The 15,310-nt window shown below is 40.5% G+C and overlaps 3 protein-coding genes across 4 annotated transcripts; 1 reads left to right on the forward strand and 2 right to left on the reverse strand.

The window, feature by feature from the left end:
* Positions 1-213: 213 nt before the first annotated feature.
* Positions 214-2,401, forward strand: ADORA3 (adenosine A3 receptor). The gene is made up of 2 exons (XM_085306605.1): positions 214-783; positions 1,783-2,401. Exons 1-2 carry the CDS (start codon positions 344-346, stop codon positions 2,399-2,401), a joined length of 1,059 nt encoding a protein of 352 aa, XP_085162731.1. The 5' UTR covers positions 214-343.
* A 3,923-nt stretch (positions 2,402-6,324) lies between these two features.
* On the reverse strand, positions 6,325-11,681 carry LOC146594971 (uncharacterized). 2 transcript variants are annotated; one of them, XM_085306583.1, is made up of 6 exons: positions 10,543-11,681; positions 9,537-9,599; positions 9,074-9,173; positions 8,670-8,758; positions 7,472-7,551; positions 6,325-6,866 (listed from the first exon to the last, which is right to left on the reverse strand). In XM_085306583.1, the coding sequence occupies exons 2-6, from the start codon at positions 9,565-9,567 to the stop codon at positions 6,789-6,791; spliced, it is 378 nt and encodes a 125-aa protein (XP_085162709.1). In that variant the 5' UTR covers positions 9,568-9,599; positions 10,543-11,681; the 3' UTR covers positions 6,325-6,788. The 2 variants fall into 2 exon arrangements, with proteins under 2 accessions (XP_085162709.1, XP_085162710.1); XM_085306584.1 differs by lacking the exon at positions 9,074-9,173.
* A 79-nt stretch (positions 11,682-11,760) lies between these two features.
* On the reverse strand, positions 11,761-15,159 carry ATP5PB (ATP synthase peripheral stalk-membrane subunit b). The gene is made up of 7 exons (XM_085306582.1): positions 15,040-15,159; positions 14,882-14,924; positions 14,303-14,448; positions 13,529-13,692; positions 12,907-13,032; positions 12,514-12,693; positions 11,761-11,926 (listed from the first exon to the last, which is right to left on the reverse strand). Exons 1-7 carry the CDS (start codon positions 15,065-15,067, stop codon positions 11,855-11,857), a joined length of 759 nt encoding a protein of 252 aa, XP_085162708.1. The 5' UTR covers positions 15,068-15,159; the 3' UTR covers positions 11,761-11,854.
* Between the last annotated feature and the right edge of the window lie 151 nt (positions 15,160-15,310).

Genomic DNA, 15,310 nt, shown 5'->3' on the forward strand with positions numbered 1-15,310 from the left:
GTAGCACGGTCATCTTTACAGTTTTCTCATTTCTAAAACCATGACCAGGAAGAGGAAGCAGCTAAAAGAATTTATTTTCAGGTTTGTAGTAAGCAGGCTTAGAGTGGCTTTTTTCCCCTCCATCAAAATAGCTTTCCAAAGTGCTTGAATGATACAAGGCTGCTGCAGGGACATACTGAGGTTCAGAGGAAGATGTGTGCAAAGAGGACTGCTTCCTGGATGATATTTGCAGTTCTGTGGAAAGGCAAGAGCTGAATTGCTGTGGGAATCCTGAGGACGTGAAATTCTGGAGGAGGTTTGTACTAAGAAGAGGCACCGAAACAGCTGAGGGGTTGGTCACACCATGGACGATCCCCAAGCAAGTCCCTTCACTCTCACACTCCCTTCTGCACCTCAAGCCCAAGGCGGGAGCACTTCACGCCCAAGCGCCACCATGCCCAACAGCAGCCTGCCACTGAGCAGCCTGGATGGGATCTATATCGGTACCGAGTCCTTGATTGCTTTGTTTGCCACTTTGGGTAACATCCTGGTGATCTGGGTGGTGAAGCTGAACTCGGCTTTTCGGAACACCACTCTGTACTTCATCGGCTCCCTGGCCCTGGCGGATATCGCAGTCGGCTTCCTTGTCGTGCCCCTGGCTATCGTGGTGAGCCTGGGGATCCGCATCCACTTCTACTCCTGTCTGTTCATGTGCTGCCTAATGATGATTTTTACCAACGCGTCCATCCTGTCCCTCCTGGCCATCGCAGTTGACAGGTACCTGAGAGTGAAGCTGCCCACCAGGTGAGCTGTGCTGCTGCTCCAGCCTTGTCCCTCCACCCTTTCCTCAGCCCTCCCCTTSCCCAGGTGAACCTCCAACTCTCTCCACTCCTAACCTGTCTCTTTCCTAACACGGAGCCATCCGACACATGCATTTAAGGATGAGGAAAATACTTGTCTGTAAAAGCCCACTTGAGATGAGCTATCTGGAGCAGGAATAGCGTGCCTGTCCTGGGTCTGAACTTGTCTGCAGTTGTCACGCAGTGCAGACAGCAAGATCTGTTCATGTGATATGGGTGGCCAAAGTAATTGCTCATTAGAATTTGGCCACAGGGTGGGACTATGGTTAAACAGGTTAATTCTTCAGGCATTTTGCTTATTTTGCAATATGTACAGATTTATTTGAGTTTCATTTAGTCATTTAAATATGATTTATATTTGCTTTGGCTGAAAATATAGAAGCAACAAAATCTTACTAAGGGCTAACGTAAAAAGGTGCTCCCATCTTTTATATTTCAAAGGAAAAGTGTATGCAAGGTAGAAACTCAAAGCATAACCTCAAACAAGAGGTTTTTTTTTTACGCAGAAAGGATCTGTAGATGGAAGAGTGAAAGAACAAAGCGGTCTTACAACTGGTATAAATGAGGTATAAAGGGTAAAGTACATCCAAAGAAGTTGAGAAATAACAGAGAACTGCTAACAGTGGAAATATAAATAATACCCAGTCAAGAGGCACAGCGAGATCATAATGAAACAAGAAACAAAATAGCTGAAAGCAGACAGAATTACAAGAAAAAAGAAGGGGAGTTAAACATAGTTCACTTTATACAGATTCTGCAAAGTAACCGTTGTGAATAAGGAGTTATGGTTCATCTCAAGATAACTTTTTCTCAAGAAAAGGAAGTTAATGCTCCAGTTTGCCCTAATGAATCTGGAGTATTTGAACATGTGAGTTCTTGAAACCATCYTCAACTATTCCAAACACCCTTGTTTAACATGGCCTTGGGTTTTCTTCCCCAACAGATATAAAATAATCACTACAGAGAGAAGAATTTTTTTGGCACTGGGTTTGTGCTGGTTTGTGTCTCTGCTGGCAGGATTAACCCCCATGTTTGGATGGAACAAGAAAGCACTCAGAAATTCGGACCTCCTCAAGTGTCGATTTGTCTCTGTGATGAGGCTGGATTACATGGTATATTTTGGCTTTTTCACATGGACCCTTGTCCCTCTGACTATTATGTGTGCTCTGTATGCTAAAATCTTTTATATCATTAGGAAAAAGCTTAGTCAAGGTACAACCAATGTGAAAGTGGCAGGAGCATTTTATGGGCAGGAGTTCAAGACAGCCAGATCTTTAGCCCTTGTTCTCTTCCTGTTTGTAGTATCCTGGTTTCCCCTATGCATTATAAACTGCATTTCCTATTTTTACCCGAAATGGCAGATCCCCCCATATTTGATGTACTTGGGAATCCTGTTGTCTCATGTCAGTTCTGTCATGAACCCCATTGTCTATGCTTGCAAGATAAAGAAGTTCAAAAACACATACCTTTTTATTTTAAAATCTCATTTGCTGTGCAAAAAAAAAAGATCCAGTTGTTCTTATAGAGCAAAYTATAGACTAACAGCTATAGATCAAGACTGAATGCTGAACTGTCAGTATATACCAGACTGTTGATAAAAAGCTTTGCTTTACCAAGAAATTCATGGGAAAATATATGTTCCGCTTCACCTACTCAATCTTTTAGATAAACTGTTTTATGATAAGGGTAAGCTCTTCTTACTCAGTCTGATGTACATTTGACATTAAGCCTAAAAAGATCACTTGTGATCTCTTGAACAAGTGTACCCCCAGAGGATTCTGCTCAGCAATTACTGTACCAAGCCCAGATCTTCCAGGCAAGYATCCTAATTTCACAGGACCTTCCATGGTTAATTTATTGGCTTGAGTGTTATTTGGTAGGCTAGTGACTCTGAGCACTGGTAAGAAGGCAGAGAATTTTTGTTCCTAGTTCCCTACCACAGATCTATGTTCAACTGGTAAAGACCAATGCTTGTTAATTTGAAGTAGAGGCTAAGAAGTCTTCTTGTTATGGTCTTGGTCTCTCTTTCCATCCAGCTGTACAGAACTTTGCTATCAGAGCCAAACCTTGCCTGAACCTTTTGCTTCAGTGGCACCTGCACAGCTCATGAAACTATAGCATCTTGTGTAACAGCTTCACCTGAAGATGAACATTGTGAAACTACCCTCCCAGCTGGTCCCAGYGCTGACTGACTCAGTAGCTGAACTGACTTTAGTGGTTCTCTTTTCTGCAGCAGTTCTTGCCAGGTGGGAATATGTCATTGCTTTGAAATCAGCCCAAGGCTCATCCCAGAAGCCTGCAAAATTGAACTAACAGTGTGGCAGACACAAGTGGAGTTGCCGCAAGAACATATTGAAGCTATTCTCTAATGAGATATGCTGAAAAGATAGTAGCTGGCTGGAAAGGGGCAACTATGTCTGCCATAAAAAATAAATTAATAACATCTCTAGATTCTTCTCCACTCCTAACTCCCTGACCCAGGGTAGAATCAACTATCCCTAAACCACCAATGACATATTTTCCTGATTTGTTATTAAAAGCTACTTATGATAGGGATTCCTCCTGCACAACATATTCCCATGCTTGACTCGCCCTATAATCACAAATTGTTTTCCTAACACCTGAATTAATGACTGTTTGCTGCAACTGAAGGTCATCTGCTCTAGCCCAAACCTTTGTAAACCTGGTGAAAAGTTGCTCTTTTTGCAACAATCTGCTACAAAACTGGACAACTTTGAACTGTATCTGAAACTACATGTCATATATATGTATTTATACATAATAATATATATACATATATGTATGTATGACTTTTTATTAAATCATTACAAAATAGAGAAAAAGATAAGGCAAATTTTGTCCTTTTTTTAAAAATAAGGATTGTTGGCTGGGTCTCTTGGAAAACAGGATAAATCTGTTTTCTTTGTTGTTAGTCATACAGCAGTTAGCAACCCAGGCATGTCCTCACTGAGTACTCTTATTCCTTTTCTTTAATCAATTTAAACAGTAAATGTAAGTCTTGCTAACTCATGCTGCATTTGGTGCCATCTCATTTTCAGGAAGAATAGTATTTGAGTTTATATGAATTAAACCTACTCTTCTCTTTCAGCAATCAAAAAAGMAGCCCACACTGCTTTAGTAGTTATTCTGCTTAGAAAGTACAATAAATATTGCACCACAGTTTGCAAAGCCTGCTTTAAGGGAACACAGGTCAAGCTGAAAATAGGTCATTAAAAGCAAAGGCCTTTTTAAGCTCCATTTTCAAGTAACAAAATTGGACAAGAAAAGCAGAAGGGAAGGGTCATTCTGCTTTACTTATCTCAGAAAGCAGTTAGGAGAAATGTTGTCATCTGCTTCTTTAAACAAGATCAGACATCTCAATCTTCTATCTGATGCGATCTCTGCCATAGAGTAAAACTCTGCTTTGTTACCTAGTTCAACTCTATTAATAGAGAGGCTGGTGAAGGAAGTCAGAATTCTGCTCCATAATCTGTCCTGATCAGTTGATAAAACCGCTTTCAGAAGAGGAAGAGGCCCCACCAAAACACGAGAAAATTATTCCTCAGAATGATGCACAGCAAACTTTGCATACGCATTTTTGAGAAAGTAGGGAACAGCACAGCACTAACTTCCCAGCAGGCTGCCTGACAAACTCCAAGTGAACAAATCACAATGATACAAAAGAGAATCAAGAAAAAAAGAAAAAAAAATAGAGAAGACTAAAACCAAAGGAAGTTGCCCTCCCTTCTGAAATAAAGCTGCAAAGGGCAATAATCTCAGCAAATCAACCAAAGCTGCTCAGCCCTTCTAGAGAAGATATGTCAGGCTTCCTGCCCACCTGTTAATGAGGAAGTGAGGAACTCGCCACAGCCGGGCCAGCCTGGCTTCCACAGCGGGTAATCAGAGGCGCCCCAACACTGCCAGGGTGGGTGGCTTATTACCTGGCTTCTGCCACAGGCTTGCAGTCTGTGCCTTTAATCCTGCCACTGAAAACTCCTATTTGCTCCCTAGGTGATGGTGCAGGCTGGAGGATTTTCCACAAAGAGTAGGGCCCTGGTTCTCGCTTCTAGTAGTTAACCTGGAGATGCCTTTGCCTTTCAGCCCTAGACACAAACCAAACAGACTCACTGAGTAATGCTTAGACTGTACTGAAGGTGAACAAAATCACATACTAGCTGTCCTTGTGTATGCACATTTCACTGAGGAAGACCAAAGGATTTAGCATGAGAGGAGATTGATGCAGACTCACTGCTGGCTGAGAGAAACGCAATCCAACAGTCATTTCAGCATCATCATTCTAGCTCAAATAACACATCTTTTTAACATTGCAACCAGATGAACATGGAGGAGGGAGGGATACCTGTGGTGAGTCACCTTGTCTTGCATCTGCATCTAACACAAGAAGAGAATGTACTTAGTTGCTGTCAAGTAGCAAATAGGAACACTTTTTTAAATTTTAAACTCAGAAAAATTGTGAACTACAATTGTCTCTCACAAATCCCTAAGTAGCTGCAAATTAGGAAGAGCAGTGTATATATAGTACAGTACATAGTAAATAAAGTATTTTCTACATGAAATAGTGCTTGCAGAAGCTACCATGATCAAGATGAGAGCAGATACAGCAAAACAAAGACAGTAAGTTCTATTCCTAAGCCTATAAAYGGTCAGCAGCCTCACCCATAACACCCTTCAAACCAGATTTTAGAGTGTAAACTGTTTGGTAAATCTAGTTTTCAGTAGTCATCTGAACTTCCATCAACTATTAAAAATCAAGAAGGCAGAACAGCTCCTGGCTGACTTAACAGAAGTGGAGCCAGTGCTCTGCTAATTGGTTGCTGGCAAAATAAAGTATTAAATCTGAGCTGAGCTAAATAGAGCTGCCCACCTGTGACTTTTTGCTGCCATCAAGCGGACATTTAGTCTCTGTTCTTTGGGAGTTTCTCTCTAAACTGTTATGCATTATCAACTTCTGCTGGAGCGCATGGGAAGCTGTGTGACCCAAGACATTCATCCTGCCTGAAAAATTTCTCTTGAGAGACAGTTACAATAGCACTTCAATCATCTGAATTGTTTTCAAGAATCTGATGTTCCTGGGTGCCCAAAACAAGCTGGTTTCAGAATTTAAGAGGGCTGAGGTGTCAGGAGATTTGAGCTCTGTTTCAGCTCCTAGAAGYGTGTTGCATGATGGATAGAGTATTGTACTACCTCAGATTCTGCACTACACAAGCAAGCACATATGAACGTGGGAAGAAGCAAGGCTTCTCTATGGCCACAAAGACCAAATCACCAGTGGTAACTTACTCCCTATAGTCTGAAAAGAGGATTATTTTAAACTTCTTCCAAAATACTTAAAATGCCATAAAAMAACATTTCCACAAGTTTTGATAATCACAGTATGGTCATGCTTTTCAGCATGTAAAAACACTCCAAAGGAGATGAAGTTTGGAGTTTTTTTTTTCCTTGTGACCTACTCAGGAAGCAAAAATTTGCATAAAAAGATTTTATTGCCATAGCTTCATTGAGCAGAAAAATTAATCAGAGCACAGAGCACTTAGCAGTCACCAAAAAAAGGAAACCTGTAGCCAGTAACCAAATAGAGAAACATAAGAGCACAGACATGTACAGATAGAAATACATTTTCCTGTTTTAGTTCTATTTCAAAGCAATAGCAGAAACACAAAAGGAAATATTACAAGTGCATTGCAAGGACTCACTGACATTTCTACAGATGAAGAAATAAGGTATAGAAAGTAAATGACTTGTCAACAAGTGTTGGCAAACGGCTGGAATAGAAGGCATTAACTCTCCCTTATAACTATAAAAATAGCTGATGTTACATACTGCAATGCTGGCACCATTCCTTAGAGCACTATATGCTTTCATACAACACTTCCAATAGCGTTTCATGTGGGAAAAGTGTCCTCATTTCACTAGAAGCTGCACACATTATCACACAGTCATCGGTGTCAGACTCTGCTGGAAGACGAGACTGGTGTAGGTAACCTCATTCTGAGGCTGTGAGAGAAGCTGCAAGGATTAGAGAATGTATGAGTACTACATTTCAGCATGTATTTCCCACCTTTAACTGTTTTCAGTGATACACACCATGAGCAGTCATAGCCTGTCCTTGAACATGGGAAATCTAGTAAATACTATACTAGATCAGACAAATTGTTAGTCTAACCTGGGATTTTGTGAAAACACTCAGTATTAAGGGCTTCCAAAGAATCAATTTCATGAAGCAAAAACATAAAAACTTGTCTTCTTTTAAAAAAATCCCTTCCCAAACTCCCTAATTAGTGGTTTGTTTTATCCCTGGAGCCCTTGGAATATGTGGGGAATGTGGCACGTGAGCCCTTTAACAGAATAAGAGTATCTATCCTTCTTTGTAGCTGCTTCCTCAGGCAACACCCCGGACTACTGGACTACTACAAACACAGGCTGAAGCCTGGGATGTAAAAGAAGTATTTTCTGCTTCAAAGGGTAAACAGTCAAAAGGCCTGATGACTAACACTCAGGTCTGCAAAAGCAAGCCTCTTTTCTCACCTCCAAATTAGTATTTACCATTATCAGAAAACTGAAATCTTTGCATAAAGTATCAGAAATACAGAAAGAACAGTTTTGACATTTACCTGCATGTTTTCAACAGATGCCTCACATGCCATCCGAGTGGGAGTTTGCTCCTGTAAATTTTCTTGAGGTCTCTTAYGCTCTAGGAAGGAGAGGGATACCAATCTCGATTGTCTACTTATGTATTTGGAGACAGCAGTGCAAGAGAGGTGCAAAACGAACACAGTATAGTGGCACCAGTCAAAGGTTGTACGGCTTACACATAGCTTATAAAGTAGAGAAATTGGGAGACAACGAGGAATAGAGAAAATACTGTGGATCAGTATCAGGTGGGTGGAAAAAGTAGGCAGCTTATCCTCATCAGCACCTCTTTTTATCGTTGCAGTGTTATTTATTTAAAAGATAGTAAGTCTTTAGCTAACCCAGCCCCTCCCTGCAATAGCGGCCATCTCAAAGACGAAACAACAAAACACCTACTTCCTGTCAGAGGAAGCTAGAGAGAAATTAGTGCCCTGTTTTTCACACGATTACYGTTTTTCACTTTCTCCTCTGGTGCTAGGACACTAGGAAGTGTATCTTATGGTCATTTTTATCATGGCAAATGGAATCACATGTGATGCTCTCTCTGCCAAGTAGTTGTGGAGCTACCTCTACTCGCCACGGGAAACTCAGGCAAGGAAAATAGAAGGCAGTCAGTCTTGAAGGGTACCTATTACGTGTACTTAACTGTACTAATGCTTGAAGTCCTCAAACAACTTCACTGTAAAGTAGTTTGGCAGCCTAAGTACAAGGGAGCTTGTATTCCAATACGCCTGCATGAAGCAGCTAAACCAGGATCAAATATGGACAGTATTAGGAATAAAAATAAATAACTCCCCCAACACACACAAACACACACCAGTGCTACAGTTAGTTCTTCTGTGTAAAAATCCCCTTATGAATCTTTGAGCTCTATTATTGGGGACAAAGTCTGGGGTGATTAATGAAAAGTTACAAGAACAATCATCAACACTTTAATGATCTATTCAAGCAGTCATAATCTGAACATATTTCTAAAGGTACAATACTACATCAGTTAAGTTAAGGAAAACAAGAATCCTACAACAAACCAGCTCTGCTATAAGATTAGACAGGAAAAATATGGAAACTTAGCACCATGCATATTTGATGCCTAAGATGTGCAGCACAACCTCTTCTCTGTCATTAAGTTTGAATATATCATTGTCTTGGCACTGTTATTCCCTCTATTGTCTCACTTACTTTTTCTGATGAGGTAGATGACTGYAAAAACCAGAACACTTGACAGGATGCCAGAGATAAAGGCTAGTAATATGTAGACTATCTCAGCACTGTTGATGCACAGAAAAGTGTGTCAGAATCATCGTTTTTTTTTTAAAAGAAATGCTAAAGAAACTGCAGATCTCATATTCACCAAACATTATGAAATGTAATACATCATTTATCCCAATCATCATGAGACAAAAGGGTGCTTATCTGCACTAAGCATCAACATGAAGCAAGTATCTAGTCCACAGACTAAGAAATTCTAAGCAATCTTTCAAAAATCAGAGACAAAATATATTACACAACATTGCCCTTAGAGAAGCCTGCAGTCTCATGGTTCTCTTATATTTGAAATCAGGAAATAAAGGTGTAGCATTTACTTATCAATAAAGCATTTGGGTTCTGAAGCTCGTGAGTCAGCAGTAGAGGTATATACAGTGGTATGCACAGTGACTGTAGAAGGAACGGGCTCTTGTGTAACTAGGAGTGAACAGAAAAGATTAAAAAAAGTTTCTTAAAATTTGTTAATTTGTCCACTCATAATGCAAGCGACAAGTTCTACACAGCCAGAGGCATGTTCCTATTTAGGTGTTATTGGCATAAGATGCAAGTAAATAATACAAGTATAACGTTTTTGTATCAGGCAGATAAAAAACTGAAACACTAAGCTGAAAAAAGTTACTTATATTGTTTGACAACAGCCTTAGGAAGTCATGYAGTTATGTAGTGCTTTCCGAAAATTCACAGATCTCTTAAGTTAGCCCCCACCGGCAGCCCTTTTTGAGTTGGGACAAGGCCAGCTTAGTCATCAACACTCAATCCACAAATATTCCTTAAAGATACCTGGATCTGACTTTGAGGAAGAAGCTCCCATTCTCTCCAAACTCTAATAACCAGTAAGAGAAGCTACAGAGGGAAGGAGGAAACAAAGTTAAATTTATACACGTAAGTACACAGAATTGAGAAAATGGCACAGACTATAGATAAGCTTACTTTTCTACAGGTTTATGTTAGAGCAAAACAAATTAACATCCTCTTCTAATCCACAGACTTTTCAGTCTTTATCAGTGGTTTTCACAGAATGGTTGAGGTTTGAAGGGGCCTCTAGAGATCATCTAGTCCAACTCCCCACTCAAGCAGGGTCGCATAACAGAACAATCCTGGGCAACGTGTGCTATCCTAACCTCGTCTGCTCACTTCCTTACTTTACAAGCTGCATGAAAACCATATGCAACAGATGTGTGCAACGCTCACTGAAACAAAACCGGCAACTAGGCAGCAAGTGTGAATCCTAGTTCCCAGAGTCTTTTTTCTGTGTAAATGCATGCACGTTCACTGCATTTTGATGAACATACTGTCATCTCTCAAAAGGATGGAGTACATGAAATACCCAACTATTATTTTTGTAGCTGCTGGAACAGAGATCTTTATGGAAGTTTTCATAATCAGAAAGTTTTGATAAAAAGACTCTTTTGCCATCTCTCCCTCCCCCCCGCAAGTTACATCAGCTTTCCCAGCAAAACAAGAAAGTATTGGGAGATGCAACCTTAGTGGAGCGTAAAGATAARGAACTGGTAGTTTATTGTAAAATTATCCCCCTGGTATTCCTTATAATATGACTTGCAAACAGCACATTGCGAGTAATAAAGCATGCCTAGCAATAACATGAAATTAAACATCTCGTTCTTACTATTGCTATAATCTTTTTATACTGCMTGTCATTTGCTAAGCATAGTTGCCCATACTCTAGGAAAGTCAAATTTTTAGAACCTGAGTTTCCTGAGCMAAGTCTAAAAGCATACTGTTTTCAGTAATAAAATAGCAGTAAATTATAAAAGCTTCATCTTACCTCACACCATAAAAACTGCTACCCATACAACAGTAGAAAACTTTTGAAGCCTTATCACAATAACCACTTGCTTTGTGAAAAGAACCTCTGACAAACCAGTTAGAATTCAAATATCATTCAAACATTGGGTTATGCAAATGTGGAAGTTCTGCAACTTCAGTTTTTCTCTAAAAAAAGAGGAAACATGAAAAACTTGTTTTCAGAAACCATTGCAAGTTAAAAAAAAAACTTCGTCAGTTTAAGAAGTTAGTTTAACTTTGCTTTTAAGATTATCTTATCTATGAAGAGTATCTTTTGCTAAACTTGTATGTTACAGAAGGAAAACCTTTAAAAACACTAGCTAGTTTAACAACTCCACTAAGGATAGTTATTCTCTCAATGTAATACCAACCTAGGTAACAAAGCATTTAAGCATATGCTAGTTGCTTACTTGYCAAAAAAAGTAACTAAATAAATCAYGTCTCAAYGTAGAAAGAATAGGATTACATGTATTTAAGTGCTTTGTTCTGTGGGGACATATATTTCAGATGWAACACCATCCYTGGGGGAGGGAGAGGAGTGGAGGTAAGTGTTCCAAATAAATAAATWAGCAATGCTTATGCAGTGTGTTATCATACTAATCACCAATATTCATTCCTTGCTAGGAATGRTAAACAGCAAACTTTTTCCAGAAAAAATCCTCAACTGCAAACTTATCCATTTAATTGTTTCAACTTTTGTACTGGTGATTTCAACTGAAGTTATGTTTTTAGCTAACTTTCGATATGTTTCCTGCCTGTGATATCCTCTTTTCCATAGAAAATGAAGATGCTAATGTCCTGACTTGAAGTTCTGTTATAGAAGATTTTTTGGGTTTGTTTGAAAAAGCAGAGAGCATCCATCTTGATTATCTCCGAATCTCAGACAGTTTACCAACTAGGTGAGTGGGAGCACTAGCACTCATTTTGCTTTTAAAACATCTTAACAACTGTTAAAAGTGTAGGTCATAATCACAGATAACTAACAAGAAACAGTCACTCTTTTAGCATCACAATGAAGAGTTCTACTACTCAGTCCTCTGTCTCATCTCTGGTATGTTCATGACAAAATCAGAACCACACAGAACTGCACATACAGTGGTTGTATGTAATTCCTCATTTCTTTCTCCAACTATAGTAGTTCATCTTGGAGACAAAGATACTACGAACGCAAAAAGGAAATCAGTGTTACTACTGCAAGTCAAGGAGAGTAGAGTTTTTTAATTAAGCATTAGAATCATACAGTTTCYAACAATAAGTCATAGAAGACAACTCTGGAACCAGATGCAGCATGGCTACACCGTCATCTGTGCACTCTTCGACAATGCTTTCAGGTCTAAAATGCACTTTGCAATACTCTCCTTCTGCTGCAAAAGAAAAGAAAATAACTTTAAGACAACAGACTTGCTGAAAGATATTTAAACAAGCAAAACATATGTTCTAAYGAACTTCAGATTTTCTCTTCAGATACGTCAAAAGAGGCAGAGACTAAAAGGGRTATTATTGTAATTCACCAAGTCAGAGATTCATAGCCAAACAATGGCTTATGTTAAAGCATCAGCAAGCAGTGCTGGGAACACTTGTTTTCTTGTTCTCAGGTTTGTTCATTAGAGAGAGGACATCTAAAATCCATCTGTAGATCCTAAACTGCTGAAATCTTACATAGAGAATTTTACAAGCAACTTCTCTGACCTGTTAGGTACGTATCTTATTACAAGCTTAGCACTATGCTGGAAAAAACAAACAGCATGAACGGTTCTAGCTCAAATCACCAGTAGAATCTGGTACCAAAAAAAAAGGGCACATTAGGTTTTACTCAGCAGTAACAATACATCTGAGCTCAACTTGGAAGTCACCAGGAGATGATCTAGCTTCTTCTGGCTTAAGCCAGAAGCACTAGACAGTAAATATTTCTACAGACTAAGATGTAAAGCATCTAAAAACAAATGAGTACCTGCTGAGGTGTGATGCTCTGAACAACATTTTTCTCTACCCATTGAATCATGTGATCTTGTTCTTTCTGACGCTTCAAATGCTGCATCGCCACTTGATAGTCCAACCTTTTCTTTACTTCATTGTACACTGTCAGCAGTCTTTCTCGGTAGTTAGCTTCCAGCAACATTGCAATATTATTCTATACACAAAGGATGATACCAACTGGTTAATGTTTGGCAAAATTACAAAACAGCAATAGAACACAGTTCTATAACAGAAGTCATTGTATCAGGTGGTAAAAATGGACAAGTCTGTAACACACATACTGCAAATGTTTTTTAACTAGTTAGTAATCTAARATTATGTAGCAAAGACATCAATAAAAATCGACAGTAGGGCTAGATAAGCATACCCGCTTGGCATCAAAGAGATAACTACGGCCTTCAACCCTCCACTGTTCCTTCTTCTCCTGTTCAATTGCAGTCTCAAGATCTTTAATTGCATCATTCTTCACGGTTAAAGCTGTAGCAACTTTCTCCTAGAAGACAAACGTACATATTCATATATATATATGCACACACACATATACACACACACGTGTATAACATGTAAAATACATGAATAAACATAACATGTAATATAAATGTGTGTATACACAAATACACTTCAGAATTCAAGACAGATRCAAGGAAAACAAGCAAGCTGTAACTGATTTTCAAACTCTTCGTTACAATTTGAGAACTGTTTCAGGAAGCTGAATTGTGTCAGGTTTGAGGTTAAAAGTTTTAAGACAAAGAACTACAGTTCACAATTTATCTTACTTAAAAAAAAAATTCCATTAAGTACTTACGCTGACATAGAATTTTTTATTTTTGAAGACCTATATAGCAATATTGACATAAGATTTTTAACGCACCTTATTTAAGCATTGTTCTGAAGACATCAGGCAGATTTTGAATGCAGTGTTTTTTAATATTTAAGTAGATTACTTAAGAGTTACCAGTGCAAAGTTATATTACAGTTTCTTTTCTTACCTCATTAAGTTTGTCTGCAAAAGCTGCTACATCAGAGCCATATTTTTTAATRCCATAAATCAAGACTGACAATATGCAGGCAGCTGCAACAGTCTCATGGTTAACTACATAGATTTCTTTAGAGAGAAAGTAAAGCAGGAGTCCAGTTCCCAGCATATAAGGTCCTAAAAAAAGGAATGAAACAGCATTATTGATATATGGTATAAACACACTTATTCAAGTCAACCACCACCATAGAAGAGGTAGATAGTTTAATACATACAATAAGAACAGGAAGTATTCTCTTTTACCATGACCAAGAATACAAATCCAACAGCACCACAAAGARGGATACAATAAGGACGCTCACCAGATACACAGGCAAGTTACACCTTCAATGGGATTGACAGCTTCTGCTCATTCAAAAACAGGCAAAAGTCTATGCTTAAAGGTTTTGAGACCCAGTAAGCAAATAAATTTTTTTCTTTCATGCCCATGCTATGCTTTTAGCCTTTCTTTAAAGCACAAGTAAGAGTAAAATTGAAAGGTTCTGAGTGCCTCAAAAAAATAATTCATCTTGCAGAATCAAGCATAACAAAATATAAGAATTGCTCTTCTTYTTATGCTAAATTAAGCACCTTGCTTTCCCTATATCCAGAATGCTGAAYGAAAAGCCAGCTTTTCCCCCTAATATTCTACCTATTTGCCAGGTACTAATTGTGGACAGAACTAAGTGAGCATAACCAAATAAAGACTAAAAAAAGCAGACACATGCACACATATATATATATTAACCTGTGACTCCTGTTTTAGGGTAAAGAAACTGGAAAAACTCCTCTGGGATCAAACCATAACGTACTTCTCCTCCTTTCTCAGGCAGGGGTGGAAGAGGGGCCAAGCGTTCATGACTTGCGTGAAGTGCTCTTTTACTGTGCAATATACTACAAATAATGAGAAAAACTCCAGTAAGTTTCTTGAGGGGAAAAAAATCCTTAGCAAAAGCTCAAGCACATTTTCTGTGATACAGTGACTGTTTAGAGAGCCCTGCTTTGGGGAAGGTAGTGGGGCTAAACAACCTCCAGAGGTGCCTCCCAACATCGATTATTCCATAGGCCTGCAATGTTAACTGGAAAAATAAAAGCAAAAGCAAGGAGTGATGTAACTTAAAAAAGCGAAAGGCTCAAAGAGCAACGCCACCGCGGCCTCCTCGGAAGGAGGCGGCGATGCCTCCCAGGGAAAAGCCAGCCTGGCGGCGGCCCGGCGCTCCGCAGGCCCCGCCAGGCCGCAGCCGGCGACAAAGCTCTGCGGCGGCTGGCGGAAGGCCCCGTGCCGCCAGTCCCGAGCCGCGGGCAGCGGCGGCCCCGCGGTACTCACCCCGCCGGGAAGGCAGGYGGCAGGCTCCTCAGCGCGGCCGGGGCTGCGGGACGAGAGGGGCAGAGAGCGCGTCAGGACACAGCCCAGGCGGGACCCTCCCAGCCCCGCAACCGCCCGCCCGCCCCGCAGGGAGCCGGGGCTGCTCCCACCCGGCTCACCGGCGCGGAGGACGAGGCGGGAGAGCATCGCGGGGCCGCCRCGATACCAACGACCCTCCGCGTCACGGTGACCGCAGCCCGCCGCCGCACCAAGATGGCGCCGGCGCCAGCTCTCGCGAGAGGCGGCGCCGCCACTGCCCGCAGCGGGACGGGGAGTCCCGCGGACTCTCGCGAGAGACGCCGCCGCTCCCTAGACCGCCGCGGGGAGGGGGGGGAAGGGGGTAGGTGAGCAGTCCCACAAGATCTCGCGAGAGGCGGCGGCGCCGCTCGT

The sequence above is a fragment of the Rhea americana genome, unplaced genomic scaffold, assembly GCF_003343005.1.
Source record: "Rhea americana isolate MKP2758 unplaced genomic scaffold, rheAme1 scaffold_241, whole genome shotgun sequence".
NCBI lineage: Eukaryota > Metazoa > Chordata > Aves > Rheiformes > Rheidae > Rhea > Rhea americana.